General features: G+C 37.8%; 1 protein-coding gene across 1 annotated transcript in view; it reads left to right on the forward strand.

The window, feature by feature from the left end:
* Positions 1-1,401: 1,401 nt before the first annotated feature.
* LOC140733043 (protein lin-28 homolog B-like) overlaps positions 1,402-21,463 on the forward strand; it is a 248,381-nt gene continuing 228,319 nt past the window's right edge. The window contains exon 1 of the mRNA XM_073055835.1: positions 1,402-1,578. Coding sequence (XP_072911936.1) covers positions 1,501-1,578 — 78 coding nt within the window. The 5' untranslated portion in view covers positions 1,402-1,500. The remainder of the gene's footprint in view (positions 1,579-21,463) is intronic.

Consider the following 21,463-nt stretch of genomic DNA (forward strand, 5'->3'; position numbering starts at 1 on the left):
TCCAGGATTTTACCAGTTGGTGCTTCGGTGCGAACGGACATAGCATTATTGATTGATATAATAATCGTGTTTGTCATATTAGTTAATTTGTGGCTAGGTTTATTTATAATGTTGCCAAGGTTGAAGCTTCCTAAAACAGGAGAGAGATCCTGTCGCATTAAGTATACCGAACTCACACGTTCATCAAAAAATGTCGGACAAATTAGCTGCATAAAAAATCTGGGAGGTTTTTTTTGGGGGGGGTCATCATCGATTATTGCGGTGACAGGTTAGAGGAGAGGCCGATTGGCTCTGTTCTGTTTCTCCAAGACTGCGATGTGTAATTAGCGGCAAGAAAGCATGCAATTGACGAGTCACGTGTGTGCCAGAGCCAGGAAGGGAAGAAGGTGGGGGTTGGGGGGGGGGACTAACGAGGGAAAGCACGTTAGACCATGCGAACATTGGTGATTGCTAAATTTTCCATCCCTGAATTCTATGGCGCTAGATTGATGCAGAAGATTTCCCATTCCGAGGAAAAAGTACTTATCGGGCGGGTTTGGACACTGGGGCCTGTGTGACAATATGGCCGAAGGTTACTTTCTCTCTCTCTCTCTTTCTCTCTCTGCTGTTGTTTAGGGGGGAAAAAGAACCTTTTTTTTTGCAGATTTTTAGGAGATCGCACAGGGAGCTTTACCAAACCTATTGCTGTAGATCTTCTAAATGTATGTACCCGCCCCCTCCCATTTATTCACAACTTCAAAGGGTCTCTAAGAGCTTTTGTGCGGACTGTTCGTGTCCGATTAAGCACAGTCTCTCTCCGCCCCCTCCCCTTCCTCAGTTTGTGGTACACCTGCCCCTTAAGTTTGAAAGGAGTACAGTTAACGCATGCCGGATGCTACGGGAGTTCTTTTCGGTTAATACGCGCCTTATCTAGCGGAGCACTACACACTTAAAAAAAACCATTGCGATTGACGCTGGTGAATGTTGATCACGACTTGCGAAACGAGAGGAGGGAAAGAAAAAAGCCGGGCTTGTGTGACACGGATTTGTTCAGGAGATGGGATCGGTTTTAAACCAGCCGTATTCCGGTTACGTACGGTTTGCTAACTTAATTCGCGGCCTCAGACACGAAGTAGTGGGAAAGAAATTCTGGCATTGCACATTGGTCAAAATCGATATTACATTGGCTTTGCCAAATATGCTGTAGCCAATGACCATGTTGACGCGGTGCCTTTTTCTCAGAAGCCTACATTTTTTTAAAAAATGAATGCACTTTGCTAATTATCTCCACGCTTGTCCGTCAGATCAATTGAATTTTTGTTTATTTACCCCCTTTCCTCCCCAACCTTGTGTGTGTGTGTGTGCGTGTGCGTATGCGTGTGTGTGTGTGTGTGTGTGTGTCTTTGCAATTGTCCAGGAGGGGCGGGTAAAGGTGGTGGAGACGAAAAAAGAAAATTGGCTGAAAAAGAAGAGACTCAGGTTCAGCAGGGAGCAGGCCACTGTAAGTGGTTCAACGTTAGAATGGGATTCGGATTTATCTCTATGACATCTCGGGAAGGGAACCCCTTGGAAACGCCTGTCGATGTTTTCGTACACCAAGTAAGTTTGCACAATTCAAGTTTCATTCATAAAGAATATTTAACTTTTGGATGGGGTTGGGTCATTAAACCTCAACTGTAAAAAAAAATGCTTCTCCACACGAAGTTGCGGTTGATTTGAATTGTTTCATTTAGAACACCGCTGCTATCGGGTACTCTTTTGATATGTACAATGATTTTGCTTTTGCGTTCGCCAGTATTGTGGTTTAATTCTGGAAGCAAGATATCTAGACTTCGTTTGTGATAGAATGGCAGGATAGCTTTGCATAAATTGGCTTTCGTTGTGTACTGCGATTAGTGGTATTGTGCTTTAAATGAGATAGATGGAGTCAGTTGGTTAATGAGTTACGCTTAAAAGAAATCGCACCCCCCCCCCCCCCCCCGCACGCCAATTGGCATTCTCTGCCGGTACAAATATCAAAATAACGAACTGCTTGGCAAGGTCAAAGGTGAAACGCAGAAATGCTGGTCTCATGGCTGGGTGAATGTGTTGTACGGGATAGGTAGATAGCTCTATGCAGTCGGCTTGAGAGCAACTTTGTATACTTTCCCAATGTTTTTATTCCATTGTCGGATCCTTGAAGCTGTTGTAGATACCTTGTTGCTGCTCTTCGTCGTTTTGTTGTACGATGTCTCTACTCGGACGCCTTTGAGAAAAACGATTAATTTATGAAAGGGAACTTGGATTATCGATAATTGTAGATCGTTCTGTGCACTGCGTGAAATGTCTGCCCCACTGATGCAACGCGGTTGTGTTTTTTTTTAATGATGCACGCAATTGTTTGTACAGAATGATGAGCATATATAGAATGTGCATGGAGAGTCGGCGACCTCCCATTGTAACCAGGGAGGAGATCGAAATAAATTTTGGAAGTGAATGGGTCCATCGGTCTCTGAGCCCTGTCCCCGGTATTGCCCTTTTCCATGGTTGAATTCAATTAATCGGTCTCCATCCTCAACAATTGATGGCCCCATGTTTCCATCTGTGTGTAGGTGTATAAACCTTCCTTGTGTTGTTAAGTGTGGGTTTATGACCTCGTAAGATTGTCCATAAAACAAGCATAAGGCATAGGGAGGAGGAGAATGTTTTCGGGCGAGCACCGTCGTTTAAGGTTTCCTCCTCAGTTTAATCGTATTGCATAAAATTGGGTTTTTTTGAGGGGGGGGGGTGTTGGGGGAGAACTTTTGTCCAGTGTGACTGAATCACAGCGTGTTTTCACAGCTTGAGCTACGTTTGAATGAAGCGCCCGTGGTTTGCAAGACAACAAATCGCGCTTGTAATAATTGCAATCGTGATTGTAGAGGGAAAAGGAGGAAATGGGGTTTCCACGTGGTTATTGCCCCTTTTAGTTAAGCTGTCAGGGTGATTTGAGCGTTTTGCTTCGGTCCATTTGTGCTACAGAGAATTTAATTGAAGCTTTTTGCACCCGTTTTTAGCAAATTAAAATTACAAATATCGTGTTAACTTCGTCCCCTTCACTAGTTAGATATTTTCAAAGCTTTAGTTAAGACAGTCACCTATAAATTTATTCAGAGGTTCAACTGAACAAGTTAAAGGAAACTTGCATCTTGTTCTTAATTTTCGTTAAAGTTATATTGAGCTGAGATTGTATGTCATCTGACATTTATGAGATACAATGTAGAGATTTAAAGATCAGATTGTTTAAGAAACATGTTTTACTGGAATCTATTTTGTTGGCTTCACTTGAAAAGTCATGAAGGATGTACTTTTAACAAATGTAATCTGAATTTTGGGAAGGTGAATACAATGTTTCTTCACGGAATTTAAATATTCCTGGGATTCGCCCTTTCTTTGTGTAGCTGCCTTGCACAAGACCCAATAAACCTACAACCAGAAATCATGTATGTTATCTTGAAACTGATGGAGGAAATGAAACATTGATTGAGTTAATTGCTCTGTAGACTGCTTTAAATAGTAGTAAGAGATCAAAAATTGAACAAAAAGTCACCTAAAAACCAAACTATATTTTAATATTCAAACGCTCAGTAAGTTAGTTGTGATTTGAAAGAAATAAACAATAAGTCAAGCAGCCAGAAAACTATAATTTCTGCTTATTATGTATGATGCAACAGAGCACCTGCTGCCAAATATTATGTGCATTTCTTTCAAAGGCTCCATATATCTCAGTCAAACACAAATTAGTTTAATCTATTTCATGTAAATTTGCTTTGCATTCGTTTGTTTAGCTTAAAGTTGTTTGAATGAAATGAGGAAGGTTTAAAGTTCTTATTTGTTTTATTTCTCAGGTTTGGAGTTGTTAATTTTGATGGTCATTGTCTCTTGGCTATTGGCTTGCTCGTTTCTTTCAAGAAGGCTTATTAAATTTTTGTTGACAGAAATAAATGCGTTGAACAAGTTCACATAAACACAGCTAAAAGTAAACTACCTCCAAGGTACACAAACATTCAGTGATGTCCATTTGCAACTTGCCAGAAATATCCCTTTTATTGTTATTTGGAATATTTGTATATGCTCACTTCATCCTTGAAAGTATTTTTTGAATGCTGCTGACATCTAAAAGAGTATGAAAATATCTCCAAACAGTAGAGACATTCCAGTCAATACATGTAAAATCAAGGCAAGTGGTATTGTAATTTATAAGGGGGTTTAAAATCTAAAAGTGAGTAGCTCCAAATATAATTCAAATTTCACTTTAAGTTATGTCATTTATTACATGAATATACTTCTGAAGATTTCAGCCTTTCCTCATTCACATTTTCTTCCTGAAGTCCTCTCAATGTTATGGATCCACTTAATCATTGAGTCTTATAACAGACTATCTGAATGTGCAGGGCACCACAGCCAGCTATCATAGCCAAATCTACTCATTTCTCCCTTGATGGTACAAGTGTAAAGTCCAACAGGGATATTGAGCCAGGATTAAGATAGGGACTATTAAGACAATTTTCTTTCCTTTTACCTCCTTGCTATGCCCATCCAACTAGTCTTTTAATCAGCAGCTTGCTTTGGTCATTTATCGTTTAATCATAGCAGAAATCAGCGTTGTAAGGCCAAGAAAGTGAAATTTAGAGCTTTCAAATTTATGAAGTGTATTTCAGTGACACTGGTGGTAGCTGCTAAGACTGGTAATTAAGACCCATTTAGAAATGACAGCACAATTAATTGTAACTATATAATCAAGCATATGAAGCATAATGACCCTTAATAATTTGAACAATGGACACATTTTATTACCGTCAGTATTTATATAGCCTGATAGTATTTATATAACCTCTTACATATGCTTATCACATTTAAAATTTATTGTTTGTATTCTTTGTGTTGCAAGAGGAACAATGATATCTTAAGTATTAAATACTAGTATTTATTCCAGAAGAAATGCGGACTTGATAATTTAAGTGTGAAATACTGAGGGTTTCCTGGGAGATGTTTAAATTTGATTTGGCTAAAAATAACATAATCCTAATGTGCGTAGTAGTTAAACTGGAAAAAAAGATTTTAATGGTTTCTTATTTTTATAATCTCTCTCAGACTGCTAAAGATGATTTATGAGGTGTCAGGGGAGAGACCTTTCCAACAATTTTCTTCCACTGTTGTAGAAGTTTTGAATTTGTTGTATTAAGTCTTGAGAATTGTGGTCCTCTTGGTGAATGTGAATATGCAAGTACCATGTCCATTTTGAAGTCTTACATTGAAGCAGCTCAGATCATATTGATCTGTATAGTACAATTATCACAATGTAATATAATTAATATGAAATCATTAATTTTTAGGGCTGCAGCTCCTAGCTTCAAATTATGGTTTTGATTTTATTTGGATTTGAAATCTTGAATGTGACTACTTTAGATTCTAAAATATATGGAAGCGATTTGAATTTCTAAAAGGTAAAAGATGTGTGGGACCATTACTCTTAAAATGAACATGGTTGATTTTAAGTCTTGTGTTGTATAGTTACATGATTTGCGTTGAATTAGCCAGAATGATGACATTTCAATCTTTTTGATTTATATATTATTGATTTAGTTAAAATTAAAGTTAAAATTTTGTGATGGCTTGTATGTGGCATTATGAGATTGGTTATGGGTGGAGAAACAAAAAAAGACATAGAGGAATTAGGAATGTGAGCCTGAAATGTTGATTTCAATTGGGTTAAATATTTCAAGAAGATTGTTGAATGTATTGTGAAAACACTATCATGGGCAATTTTTGTTTTTTTGTTTTATTCTGTTGGGAACAGTAATTCTGTGCTGGTTTGTGTGAAATAAACCATGGGAAACTAGAAATCAAATTTAATATTTAGATCTGCCACAGCCGGCTTCACAAGTCCCATGTTCTGCAGCAAAAGTCTGGTGGCTGGTGTTTCAGCAGCCAGTGAATAGTTGGAGGCTATGAGAATCGCTGAGGTTCTAAAAATCTGAATTGATAAATTTAGTGGTATCAAAAAGTGTTCATTTTATGTTAATGGGATAACAACTTTTATAAGGATTACTGCAGGATGAAATTGCATGAAATTATTTTTATCTTAGCATGTTTTTGTCCCTTTCATATTCCTTATTCTTAGCTTTAAGTGCTGAAAAAGATATTTGCTGCAATAAGGTTAAAGAAAGTGTGTGTGTGTGTGTGTGTGTGTGTGTGTGTGTGTGTGTGTGTGTGTGTGTGTGTGTGTGTGTGTGTGTGTATGTGTGTGTGTGTGTGTGTGTGTGTGTGTGTGTGTGTGTGTGTGTGTGTGTGTGATCTACAAATAATTCTTCTGAAAATTTTGGGAAAATAGATGGAAAAGTGACTTATAGAGTAAAGTACCATCCGAAATTAAAAAAAATGTAAATAGCAACATTTAATTTTAAATGTTCTTGGAGACCATGATTAAAGTAATCTTTCAAGTTGCACCATCATTTCTAATAAAGCTGGTGGTCAGTTTGACAGCTTTAAAAGTAGGGTTTTGAGTCACTGTCTAAAAATGCAGTAGGATAGCTTCCTAGACAGAAGGTTTAATTTGTGGATAACTCACAGATGTGTATAAAGTTCACATTACTCATTGTTTTATTCCACAAAATTGTTCTTTTTTTCTCTTTTGAAGGAAATCATGTAAGTGCCTCATCTGTTTTAGAACCTTTTGTTTGACAATATTGTTAAAAAAAATCCAAATTAGAGTTAATTTGTCTCCATTTAAATCTTGCTCTTCTTGGAGATTACTGTTTCAATAAAGAAATTAAGTTTGTTGCATGTAGACCCAGGTCAAGGACTTGAAAGTAGATGCATTCTTAAATATGAAGCAACCTTTATTGTAAAACTCAGCAGAAAAATGTACTGCTGCTCTGAATTCTTTTGATTTAGAGTATTTTATACGAAGGATATTGTATATCAACCTCTTAGAAAATTAATTCTTAAGGTTTCAAACATTTGGGGAATGCCAATTGTTTTAGAAAGTATGCTTAACTGATCCTGGATCGGATCTGGTTGACACTATTATTCTTTGAAGATCTAGGCATTTGGCTTCTCATCCAACTAAATCTCTTTTAATGAGATAAACTGGATAAAGCTACTCCCTTGCTGATAAGACATTTGGAACTGTTTCTGTTATAAAGTGATTTAAAAGCCCATTTTCATTGAGTATTTGCACGTTATTTTTTTCTGTAAATAAATTAATGCCTCTTAAATTGATGTAGTTTTAGTTCTTGAACTGGTAACCTGATTTATAATAAAAATTGTTTAGTTAATTTAGAATGTTAATTATTTTTGTGTTGAAAATGCTTAATTAACATTTTAACATCTTAAATACTTAACAGGTAGTATTTGACAAGATTAGTCACAATAGTACTGTTTATAAATTGCCTCTTAAAAGCAGTTTAATAGTTAGCATGACTTGTAAAAGAAAAATAGTTAAAAAATGAGTTATTCACAATGGGTCTTTTCCCATTCAGTTAGCTTTTTCTCTCAAGACTGAATAACACACAACTTATACATCACACCTTAATGTTAAAGATTTTGGTGACAATGAGTAGTTTTTGTATGCAAATGAGGCAAAATATTCTTGGTTACAGTCTACCGATGAGTAATTGACTTTGAGATATGCATGGTTTAAACTTAATTTGATATTACAGCCCATTTCCTCTATAAGATTTGTAACGAAGCATTTCTTATGGTGATGAAAATTGGGGAAAGACTTTGTTTTGCATCATATACAAATGGTAATTTCTACCCATGTAGCATCTTTAATAGGATCAAATCTCCAAAATGTTTTCATGGGACCTTAAAACCTTGAGAAAAGATAATTTTAGGAGATGATATGGCAAGTGATCTAAAGCATTGTCAAAGTGATTGATTTTAAAGAAATAGCATGAGGTTGGTGGGGAGGAAGTGAAATGGTGAGATGTATGGAGGGAAAATGAAAGCTACAGGCCAAAGTTTCTTATTGATTTAGTATTGTCATGTGTCCCTCACCTGTGGTAGAGCAGCTAAAACTGGGGATGATGGATGGCCTAGAACAGGAGGGGTACAAAGTTTTCAAGTTGTAAGGTTAAAAGAAATATGGAAACAGAGAAAGGTTAGGGTATGGAGATATTTGAAGACAAAGATAAAGTGCCTTATGCACCAGGAATTCTGGTTTGATTCTGACTGTGGATACTGGCTCTGTGGAAGTTAGCATGAGTAGAGTTTTCATTCAGTTCCTTCCCATATTCCAAAAGATGTACTCTTAGGTTAAGTGACTTCTGTAAATTATGCCTAGCATGGATAAGTGGCAAAAGAACCTTAGAGGAATTGATGAGAAAGAGAGGGCAAATAAGTAGCAGCATTACTTTGGAAGGGGAATGGGTCAGATGGGATTACTTGAAACTGGCATTGACCTATTGAGCACAATAGACTTTTCTACCACAATAGAACAGGGAGCAGTCGTAGATCAGCAATCATTGGAAATGATAACTTCAGGCATTCACTTTAATATGTGTATTGTATTAATAATTTAAAAAGTTAGCTTCTAGAAAGAATTATAATTGTGAAAGATTTTTATCACGATCATAGTGATATTTTCCATCATGGACAAGAAAATGTCAACATTCAATATCTCTTCCTGCTCTCTGCCCCTAAATCTGGGTCCATCTTGTAGCTTCTTGTTACTGGAGTGTTCATTTCGTTAAACAAATGTGGAATGAATTGCAAGAAGATGTCATATAAAATCTGAATATGTTGGTAAAGGTGTCTTGCTACTGGCTTAGCAAGTTCATATACAGCTGAAAAACCTAGAAGCAGATTTGTTTTCCAGCTTCCAGTGGGATATTTGGTCTCAGATTAGGGGAATATTGTTTGCTGAGAGAGCAAGAGAAAAATCAACAAATGGTTCAATTTCACGAATGTTAGAAATAGAGACCACAAGACTGCTTATATGAAATGATCAGCCCTAAAAGACACATGGACTGAAAGACCTGTTAACACTGTGCGTATCCCTGTTTGTGGAACCTATATCTGGAGGACAGAATAGGGCACGCTTGGCATATTTGGCTGTTCCTGCTATGATGATCTTGAGTGAACATTTGGTGACTGGGCTGAGTACTGGCAGGTAGTCCAGCAGCAAGCCAATGCCTTCAGCAAAGGATTCTCAAGGAAGAGATTGGTTACAGAAAGTTCAAGTTAAATTTGCTTGGAAGTGCTATGTTCACAAATACCAAATATTTATAACTGGGTAGATTAGTTTTTGGAGTAATAAGACTGATACCCATTTTATTGCACAACACAGCGATAATTAATAATTTTAATATTAATTTTGAAAATAAATTTTCCTATATATTGTAATCACATGGAGAATTAAGTATTGCCAGTTACTTGTACATAATACTTGCAGGGCCAAATGAAGTAAAAAGAGATTAAACAATGTCTAGATTGGGTGTCAGAAAGCTTGTTTGAAGGAGAAGGGAAGAGCTAGATGAAAAAGTATTGTACAGATTCTAAGTTAACAAGAAAGATTGAGAGAGAATTTTTGATTTCAAAAGAGGAAACCCTCAGGAAGGAGAGCTATGCAAAATGTTATCTTATGACAGGAGTTTAGAATGAATAAAAGTGAATTGTTTAATGGAGTTAAAACAAGCATAATATTAATTAGGTGAATGAATTTGTGGAGTATTCGGCATCATCGAAGAAAGAAAACATCCAAATTGAGAGTAAATTAAGATATATCATGTCATTTTATGCTGTAAAAATAAATATCATTAAACAATCGAAAAATGGTAAAAAGACTGTAGGTGTTGGAAATCTGAAATAAAAACAGCAACTGCTTGGCATGTCAGTCAGCATCTGTAGAAAGAGAAACAGATGCAAGACCTTTCGAGCAAAACTAACTTTCTTTCTCAGTTATGATGAATTTCAATAAACATAATGGGCCAGTGTACCCAAATGTGATTTGGAATGGCACATTTTATTCTTATTTTTAACTTAAATATCAAATACCTTTAATCTTTATGACAATTGCGAATTGAAGACACATAATTCTGTTCAAACTGATAGCTGGTATTGAAGTAACTAGTGCCTTATTGAAACATGTCAATAAGATTCCTCTGTCAATAAGAATCAATATTTAAGCTCTTCAGTAATCATTATTAAACATTGCTTGAGATTTTGTCTAATGTTCATTGTAAAACTTAAAGGATTCTCAGCTTTCTATAAAAAAGCATTATTGGTTTTCTAGTTTTTAAATAATAAGTAAGCAAATTATATAGAAGGATTCTTGTTGGATCCTTGGTCAGTGATGAAGTAACTAACGCATTGATGCTGAGCGCCATCCGGTCACTGGATTAGCAAGGAGAAAACAGCCTATCTTACTTGTTCTGTTTGCTTTCTATAAAACTTTATCTTTACTATAAAACAGTCACATGGATTCCTGTAGGGAAGAGGAAGAGGTGTCCAAAGGGCAGTACTTTGCAGAACTCTTCCAAAGAGGCCTTCTGCAAGTGTGAGCTCAGGCAATGAGTGACAAGGCAATTTTCAGTTTCAGAAGATAATACCTAATATCGTCCTTTTGACATGCTCATGTAAATGTGCTTCCAGTGGACATTGCTGATTTCCAAATCACTGACTGGCTTGTCCATCTTTAACAAAGCTTTGGTCCTGCTTTCATTGCTCAGCTTCCCCTGGTTTCAGCCAGCTGAGCAAGAAACGACACAAAGATGTTCCTTTTATATAAAATCTAGCTTTTTTTGGACAATATTCTTTTTTTTCCCCTCCCTCCTTTGAAAGTGTTGATTGATTTGCCAAGTGTGCCCGTTCATCCCCTATCTCAAGTAAATAGTCTCTGCTCTTGTAAATGTAGTGTTAAAGATAGTTTTGAAATCTTTAACACTAAAACCTCACACTAAAATTACATCTTCAGAAGAGTGAAAATGCTACAAAAATCATTTCCTTTATTATTCAGCACAGACCATTGCTCCTCACATCTCCTATGTATAAATTGAACAGATTTAAGCAACATTTTAAAAAAGTGTTCAACTCATGCAACACTTGTTCAATGAAGAACTTACTTGAGATATCTTATTACCACAGCTTTCAAAGGGTCATAGTTCATTGTGTAGATTTGTTATCTAAACCAGACTCTATTATGCATATCTTACATAAAAACTCTGTTTATCAGAAATAATGATTTATTGATGAAATAAATAAAGCTAGATCCAGGTGTTGGTCTGTTTTAGCATTAACTTCTATCATAAGATATATACGAGAAACAATAGCAATCTGTCATCTTTATTCATTATAAGCAAGAGAAGCAATTCTTGCACTGTTTGTTACAAGGCGCTTCATGAAGCTTTGAAGTGCATTTCTTGCTTTTTGGACTACTAAATTTCTTAAATTTGCCTGCGTGATATGATTCTAAGGTTCAATATATTTACTTTTTTTTTGTGTCATGTAAGCAACCACTTCAGGAATGATTTCCAACGTGTTCCTCGGGTAATACTTGGAGAACTCTTAAAGTATTTGAAGTATATGGTAAGCACCAAAGTCATTCCAGTTGCTGTCTGAAAGATGTTTGTACGTCCTCCCTGTGACCACATGGGTTTCCTCCAGGTTCTGCAGTTTTCTCCCACGGTCCAAAGACTTAGTGATTGGTAGGTTGACTGGTCATTGTGAATTGTCCTGTGATTAGGCTAGGGTAAATTGGGGAATTGCTCGGTGGCAGGGCTTGAAGGGTGGGAAGGTCTTATTCCACACTGCAACTCAATAAATAAATTAATTAATCGATTGATTTAGTGAGATAATTTTAATGTAGTAATATGAATATTTTTTCTTGATTGTGAAGGGAAATAGTCCATGATTATTATTGATGATATACAGGACTGTAAAAAATAATTTGGAAGATGCATTGTTACAAATAACATTTAATAGTTGTTTAATATTTGATAATAAATGTTTCTTTCTTATGATCTGAGTAATTGATCTGAGGAAAATAGCTAAGTCTACTTTATTTGTGTATTAGTTAACAAATGCAGTTAAAGTCAGAAAGTTTAAAAAATTTGCAATTTCTTGACACCGCTTGAAAATTAAATAACTCATTAATGTGTCTTCATGGAATTTTGCACACGGAGTTGAAATTCTTCCATTTGTAGTTTTGTTCTTCAAAGCTGCTTGATAAGGTAGATATTTTATAGCTGAATAAGCCATTTAAATAATTATTTTATGTTTATAAATATACATTGATTTGTTTAGTGGCTTTATGTATTGTAAAGGTTGATGACTGATACTAAATACTCGCAAGTTTTATGCATTAGGTTTTGGCTCACAAGTTGTGTTTTTTTTCATAAAAATTTCCTTTTTGAGATATCTTTCTCTCTCCTTTTTTTCCAATGCAATTTGTCATATGAATTGAGCCAGGCAACGATGTGCTGTACAGTCATTGTGTCGTGATTGTTTAGAAACCCAGCCTCCAGAAACTAAGGAAGATAATTAAAATTGGCTCGTATTGTGTGTTACCTGTTAGATATTAGAAGCTAGATTGACAATAGAATGTATTTTTAATTCATCTTTATGCATCTGTTTAAAATCTCTGTGGATAAAAGACCTAAGTAAAGTTAAAGTAACTGAACACTCATGATATATAAAATATAGATGAGTGAAGCATGAATTCATCTTTTTCTGAGGTAACTTTGCAAAATGATTTATACTACATCATGGCTGATCTCCCACATTAAATTTGAAACAAATTAATGATGATGTCCTTTTGAGATTTATTATGAATTAATCCTAGATTTTGTAGTCCATTCCTGGGAGCCTCTTTGCTCCATAGTTGTTGGTTTGATGCTGACTTCAGGTTTTGTCCACGCGGACTTTGTGACCACTTGGGTTTCCGCCAGGTGCTCCTGTTGCCTCCAACATTCCAAAGCGATAGTGGTAGTAAATTATCCTTTAGTATATTTAAGTGATTAAAAAATATCAAATGGGGGGGTGTTGATAAGCATGAATGAGAGAATATGATGTAAGGTTACAGGGTAATAAGTGAAGGGGCCTTAGACCTGAAGTTTTTGCTTTGCCTGGAGCAAGTATGACTTCAATGGGTTGAATGGCCTATTCCACAGGAAGGAAGGAAGCTGATGATAGTGACACTCCTCTAATTTTCTTCTGGTGCAATTATTTCTTCAGGAAATTATTCAGTCAATATGGCTTAAGTGATAAAAGGTGGAAAAAAGAGAAGAGTTAGATAATGCAAAACAAGAAGGCTTAATCCTAAAGTTGTAGGTAGTTCCGTTCATAATCAAGAACAGAAATAGAAAGTCTTTTCACAAAAAATAGTACATATCCTTCCTCAAAATGCTATGAATATTAGTAAAATTTTAAAGACCATAACTGGTAGGTTGGAGTACTGAAGGATGTAGAACAGTGGTTGAGAAAATGAATTTAAGACACCGATTGTATGATATAAAGTTAGATTGCAGGCTAGACTCAAGGGACTGAATAATCTACTCTTGTACCAGCATTGGTGGTTGAACACCTTTTGTATTAATAGGCAACTTTGCATAAGAATATTGAAGGATGGTTTAAATATTTCTCATTAGAATGGAATTCCTACAATGATGATACTTACCACCACGTAAGTAATCATGCATTTTAAATAAATATATCTGCAACCGTACTTACTATGATAGGAGTTACTGCACTATGTTAACTGTATCCTCCTATCATACACATTATGACAGTGTGAGTTCATTCTGTCCATCATGTCTCCGCTGCTAGTGCTCACCCCCCCTCCCTCCAAATCAACAGGAGGTTTTCTTCCTTAATAAGCACAAAGGTTCTTCACCTGTAATTAAAATTAATTTGAGATGCCTAGATATGCAAAACAGGAAAATATAGGTCTTGACTGCTAAGGCATTTTAAATAAACACAGAAGAGTAGAGCGTAGCACAGGCCATTTGGCCCACACTATTGTGCTGATCCTGATATTAATTTATACTAAATGTCTTGCTCCTGTGTATCACCCGTACCTCTCCTTTCCCTTCATAATCGTGTCTAACTAAAATCCTCATAAACTCCAACAAACTGCCTGAAGATACTCCTACACTGGTAAGCTATTCCAAGTACCTATCATCTCTATGTAAAAAAAAAATTGCTGCTCATGTTGTCTTTGCCTTAGAAGTGTGTCTCCTCTGGGACATTTCTACTCTGGGGAAAAGACTCTACTGTCTCTATACCTCTCAGTTTTATCAGAGGTCCCCTCAACCTCCGACGCTCCAGTGAGGACAACCAAAGTTCAAAATAAAGTATATTATCAGAGTGCAGTATATACATGTCACCACATACAACCCTGAGATTCTTTATTCTGTGGGCATACTCAGCAAATCTACAGAACAGTAACTGTGAACAGGATCAATGAACAACACACTGTTCAAATGTAAATATAAATAAATAATGAGAGCATGAAATAACAAGATAAAGAGTCCTTAAAATGAGATCATCGGTCGTGGGAGCACCAGAAACAGAATGAGTGTAGTTATCTCCGTCTGTTCAAGAGCCTGACGGTTGAGGGGTAGTAACTGTTCTTGAATGGGCTGGTGCAAATCCTGAGGCACTTCTACCTGATGAAGAATGAAACCCAGGTATGTTTCACCTTTACTTACAGATCATGCCCTCTAATCCAGGAGGTAACCTTGTAAATGTCTTCTATGTTCTCTCTTCAGTCTCCGCATCCTTTCTATAATGAGGTGACCAGAAGTATATACAGTATTCCAAGTGTGGTTGGACTAAAGTTTTATAGGGTTTATACATCTGTGAAATGGCTTCTTTACTTTTATACTTAGCATCCTTACCAATGAAGGGAAGCACGCCATAACTGCTTTGTTGTGCACTTCAACTTCATCTGCAAAAAGTAGAATTTCCTGGTGGACAATCATTTTTACCCCTTTTCAAAATTCCCGTGCAGATATGTCAGTCAATGGCCTCCTCTTTTGCCACCATGAGGCCATTCTCAGGGTGGAGGAGCAGCACCTCAAAATCCACCTAGGCAGCCTCCAATTTGATGGCATGATCATCGGTTTCTCCAGGGTTTATGGTCATTTTTCCACCCTCCCCATTCCCTCTTCTTCATTTCCCCACTCTGGCCTCTTGCCTCTTCTCCTTACCTGCCTATCACCTCCCCCTGGAGCCCCTCCTCCTTCCCTTTCTCCCATGACACACTCTCCTCTCCTATCAGATTCCTTCTTCCCCCAACCCTTTGCCTTTCCACGTCACCTCCCAGCTTCTTACTTCATTTCCCCCCGCCCCACCTACCTGGTTTTACCTTTCACCTTCCAGCTTGTCATCCAATGAGAGTGTGGAATGAGTTGTCAGCACAAGTGGTGCATGTGAGCTCAATTTCAACATTTAAGAGAAATCTGGATAGGTACATGGATAGTAGGGATATGGAGGACAGTGTCCTAGGGCAGGACGTTGGGAGTGGGCAGTTTAAATCATATCAGCATGGAGTAGATGGGCTGCAGGACGTTTCTGTGCTTTATTTCTCTATGACTCACCTTCCTTTTCAGTCCCGATGAATGGTCTCAGCCCAAAACATCTACTCATTCATTTCCACAGATGCTACCTCTTTTTGTTTTCTCAATATGTATAAAATGCCTTGGGATTTTGTTTGATCCTGCTTGCCTGTGGGCTTTCCTAATGGCCTGCATGAGCATTTTCCTGCACTCCATATATTCCACAACGCAAGTCCGATTTTAATTTCCTAAACTTTACGTGTGCTTCCATTTTCTTCCTGACTAGTTTTAGGACCTCTCTGGTCATCCAAGGTTCCCTTACCTTACCCTTCGTGTCCTTATTCCTAACCGGACTCTGCCTATCTGAACTATGATCAGCTGGTCTTTAAACAACTCCCACACATGAGATGCGGAGTTTGTCGACAGCAGCCGCTCCTTGTCAGTGCATTTTTGCTTCCGTCTTAACATATTCTCATTTGCCTTCCCCCAATTTAGTACCTTCCCACTAAATCTGATTCTATTCTTAATCATTAGTATCTAAAAACATAATGAATTGTGGTCACTATTCCCAAAATGTTCACCCACTATTAGGTTTATGAACTGGCGTGGCTCATTTTCTAAACTAGGTCCAGTATGTTCTCTCCTCTAGTTGGACTCTCCACATAGTGTTTCAGGAAAACCTCTTGAATGCACTGAAGAAATCTCGCTCAATCTAGGTCTCTTGTATTGAGGAAGTTCCAATTAATACCAGATAATTTGAAGGCCCTCATTATGACAATCCTGTTGTTTCTGCATCTGTTCATATATCTATTCCCCCACCTCTCATTAGTTAATGGGGGGGGGGCATCTAATGCCACCCGTATGATAACACTTTTTTTTGTTTCAGAGTTCCACCCGAATTGCCTCTGGATGAGCCCTCCAGTATGTTTTCTCTGAGTACTGCTGTGACATTCTCACTTACTGGCAGTGCAACCCTTCCACCTTTTTGAAACCCCCTCTCTTGCATTGAAAACAATGAAATCCAGGCACGTAGAGCATCCATTCCTGTCTCTCATACAACCAGGTTTCTGTAACGGCAACAAGTTGTGTGCTGATCCAGGATCTTAGTTCATTCCCCTTATCTATAATAGACCTCGTGTTTAAAATCAGTACAGCCAGGCTGCCCATTGCTGTCCGTCCTTTCAGTTTCACTTGTCATACCAGTTTTATTGCCCTCAACTCTGCTACCTGCTGTTGTGTTTCCATTCTCCTGCCGGCCTTGTTTATGAGGTCCTGAGTAGCATTAGCAAACGTCCCTTCAAGTATATTTGTTCCCTCGGAGTTCAGGTGCAAAATGTCTTGTTTGTACAGGCCCCACCTGCCCTGGAAGAGAGTACAGATCAGACGCCCTGCTCCTTAGCTACATATTGAACTGCACCATTTATCTGTTTCACATTTCACCAGCAGATGACATGGGTAGTAACCCTGTGATTACAATCCTGAAAGTCCTGCTTCTTAAATTTCAACGTAGCTTCCTAAAATTCCTCTGTAGGACAGCGTCCCTGCACCTGGCTATGTCATTAGTCATGACCTCAGGCTGCCTAACCTCCCCACTCAGAATCTCCTGTACCTGCTCTGAGACAGTCGATCTGGCGCCCAGCAGGCAGCCCAAGCATCCTGCAGTTTTGACTGCAGCCACAGATAGGTCTAACTGCACCCTTATGACCCATTAAAGGACATTCAAGTATAAGAAGATGGTTCCAATTCTTGCCCTTGAATAACTTCCTTGCCCCTCTCCTTATTCAGAAGCTTGTGAGGCAAATCAAGGAGTTGGAAGCCAAAACAAAGTCACTGCTTTAATTTGATAGAAATAGGCCATTGTGCTTCATGATGTCTTCGAAGGTTTTCACCGTTGTTCTGGGATTGTGTTCAGCAGCTTCATTGAGGTCCAGACTAACTAACCCACCCACCCTGCCCTTAAAATATACAAAGTGGTCTTGCTCAGTGCTCAATTCCTTTTTTTTTGCCATCAGTGGGACAATTTTCTTTCATTTGCCTGTTAATAGTCTCAGTATGGCACATTAAAAACTTAAAACTACTTGACTTTGATTAACTGACAGCCAGTGAAAGACTAATATTCTGAGTGTCAATCCATAACTCACGTGATGAGCAAGGAGATAGGACCAAGATTGTCAAGTACTCAGCTGCAGTTTGACTTAATATATTCTGAAAATTTGCTTTTTTTAAAATACCTGTCTACCCTTTGTGTATCTGTGTACTATACAAAGAGAGATTATTGTTAAAATTTATAGGCAGACAAAAAAATGAACTAAAATACAAACTGATGAAGGGTGAAAACAGAACTCAAATCGGGGTGAAATTCTCTCTCATATCCGCATCTAAAATGTGATCAGTAACTGATGTTTATTTTAAGTATACTCTGATTTATTTTTTCTTTGATAAAATTAATGGGTAACATTGATTATAGATTTTTCTTTAAAATTTGTGGATTTCCTTTCCCCGCTTGCTTGTTTTATCTCGGATCACAATCCACACTCCAGCCAACACTTGTTCTTATCTTCCTGGTCCAAACATAGCACAGCTTTGGCTGGTGCCCTTAAGACCACCCATCACCCTGGTCACCCGATACTCCTATTTATTCAAGAGGCTTGCAGTAGAATATAGCTGAGAGTGGGGGAGGAGGGAAGCTGTTACAGATCACGCAAGTTTACTGGTTAAAAAAAATGTCTTTTACCATTGTTTCAAATTCTGGGGGAAAACGTAATAAGGTTAATTCTTGTCAAAATAAGTCCTTGCTGTAAATGCAACAAGAAGTGTTATGGTGCTGAGATAAAATGCAAGTTTCTCATTTTAGATGCATTCAGAAGGTTAAAGTGGGCCCCCATTAAGATTAACCTCAGCCCATTACAGCTTTTTTTATTTGGCATTCAGATCCACCCTTGAATGGCTGTGGACAGCTAATACCAGGCTTTTGTTTCTTCTGCAGAAGATTTTGAAAGCAAGATACACTGTTCTCAATCACATTCACTGCTCTGATCACATGACTTCCCATTTACTGAGTCACACATGGGTTGGGGGTGAATCAGGGAATGAATTGCCATTCTGCAATTTCCTTTTATGTTGAATAAAATAAACTGGTAATCACAATTTTCCAAAGTTACACATTCCGAATGTATGCTAAGTATAATAGGAACTGGTTGTGGTATTTTGTGAAAAACTATAGTAAATGAGTTGCAAGTTATCTGCTCATTTAATTAGAGACATAGAAAAGTACAGTCCAGAATCAGGCCCTTCAGCCCATCTAGTCCATGCCAAACAATTTATACAGTCTCTTCCCATTGACTTGTATCAGAACTATAGCCCTCCATACCCCTGCCATCTATGTCCCTAATCAAACTTCTCTTAAATTTTGAATGCACCACTTACACTGGCAGCTCATTCCACTCTCTCACACCCTATGAGTGAAGAAGCTTCCCCTCAAGATTAAATTTTTCACCTTTTACCCTTAACCCATTTCCTTTATTTGTAGTCCCTCTCAAGCACAGTGGAAAAAGCCTGCTTGCTTTTACCCTATCTATACCCCTCATAATTTTGTATGTCTCTATCAAATCTACTCTCAATCTTCTATGTTCCAAGAAATAAAGTCCTAACCCAATCAATCCTTCCTTATAACATAGGTCTTCCAGTCCCAGCAATGTCCTTGTAAACTTTCTCAGTACTCTTAAAATCTTTCCTGTAGTAGTTGACTGAAACTGCACACAATACTCAAAATTTGCTTCTCACCAATGTTGTATACAACTTCAACATAACATTCCATCTCCAATACGCAATACTTTGACTTCTGAAGGATAATGTACCAAAAGCTTCCTTTATGACTTTATCTACCTATGACACCACTTTCAATGAATTATGGACCTCTGATCCCAGATCCCCTTGTTCTACCACACTCCTCAGTGCCCTACCATTCGTTGTGTAAGACCTACCCTGGTTGGTCCTACCGAAGTGCAAAACCTCACACTTGTCTGCATTAAATTCTATCTCCAATTTTCCAGCCCATTTTTCCAGCTGACGCAGATCTCTCTGCAAGCCATGGTAGTCTTCCTTGCTACACCCCCAATCTTAGAGTGCTCCGCAAATTTGCTGATCCAGTTAACCACATTATCATCCACTGATATAGATGACAAACAACGACAGACCCAGCACTGATCCCTCCGGCACTCCACTAGTCACAGGCCTCCAGTCAGAGAGGCACCCCTGTACGACCGCTCTCTGACTTCTCCCACAAAGCCAAAGTCTAATCCAATTTACTACCTCATTTGAATGCCGAGCAACCGGACCTTCTTGACCAGACTCCTATGCGGGACCTTGTCAAGTGCCTTACTAAAGTTAATATAGACACCATCCACTGCCTTGCCTTCATCAACTTTTCTGGCAACTTCCTTGAAAAGCTCTATAAGATTGGTTAGACATGACCGGCCACACACAAAGCCATGCTGATTAACCATAATCAGCCCCTTGTCTATCCAAATACTTATTCAGTCCCTTAGAATACCTTCCAATAACTTTCCTACTACTGATGACAGGCACACTGGTGTATAATTTCCTGGTTTATATTTGGAGCTTTTCTTAAACAGCGGAACAATATTAGCTGTCCCTCGGTACTTCAACTTTTGCTAATGATGATTTAAATATCTCTGCTCGGGCCACTGCAATTTCTGCAGTTGCCTCTCGCAGGGTCTGAGGGAATGCCTCGTCAGGTCCTGGGGTTTTATCCACCTTAATTTGGCTCCAGGCAGCAAACACCTCCTCCTCTGTAATCTCCATAGGGTCTGTGATCTTGATGCTGGTTTTGCCTCATTTCCATGGACTCTGTATTTGTATCCTGAGTGAATACAGATGTAAAAACTCTTTTAACATCTTCCCCAATCTCTTTTCGCTCCACACATAGATCACCATTCTGATCTTCCGGGGGACCAATTTAGTCCCTTGCAGTTCTTTTGCTCTTAACATATCTGTCAAATCCCATTTGTTGCTAACTGCCTATACCTGCTATGCATCTCTTTTTTTTTCTTAACCAGGGCCTCAATATCTCTTGAAAATCAAGGTTCCCTGTTATCTTTATCTTTTATTCTGACAGGCACATTCAAGCTTTATACTCTCAAAATTTCATTTTTGAAGGCCTTCCACGTACCATAAAACAGCCTGTCCCAATCTACACTTGCCAGATCCTTTCTGATACGATCAAAATTGTTCTTTTCCCACTTTAGAATCTCAACCCGCGACCAGGGCTATCTATTTCCATATTTATTTTGAAACTAATGACAATATGATCAAAAGATGCAAAGTGTTCCCCTGCACAAACTTCTGTCACCTGCCCTGTCTCATTCCCTAATTGGAGAACATGTATCGCTCACTCTGTTGTTGGGACAATATGTACTGATTAAAGGAACTTTCTTGAACACATTTGACAAACTCTATCCCATGTAGTCTTTGTACAGTATGGGAGTCCCAGTCAATATGTGGAAAGTTGTAACAACTTTATGTTTCCTGCAATAGTCTGCAATCTCTTTACAAATTTGGAACACTATGATACATGAATCATTTCCCTTTGAAATACCACTAGTTACTTCATGAGGTCAGAATCAAAGTTAAGAGTTGGCATGTGTAGTGAAATTTGTTGTTTTGCAGCAGCAGAACATTGCAATACATAAAAGATTATAAATTACTGTAAGAAATGTATTATAAAAAATAAGTTAAGTAAGTCCTGCAAAAAGAGAACAAAAAAATTGAGCTCGTGTAGATGGGTACATTGTCCAAGATTTCAAGATCCAGTTATTATCAAAGACCGTATAAATTATACAACCTTGAGATTTGCTTGCTCACAGGTAGCCACAAAGCAAGAAACCCGAAAGAACCCAATTAAAGAAAAAACAGAATAAAAATAAAATATCAACATTTGATAT

The sequence above is a fragment of the Hemitrygon akajei genome, chromosome 9 (assembly GCF_048418815.1).
Source record: "Hemitrygon akajei chromosome 9, sHemAka1.3, whole genome shotgun sequence".
In the NCBI taxonomy this organism is placed as follows: Eukaryota; Metazoa; Chordata; class Chondrichthyes; order Myliobatiformes; family Dasyatidae; genus Hemitrygon; species Hemitrygon akajei.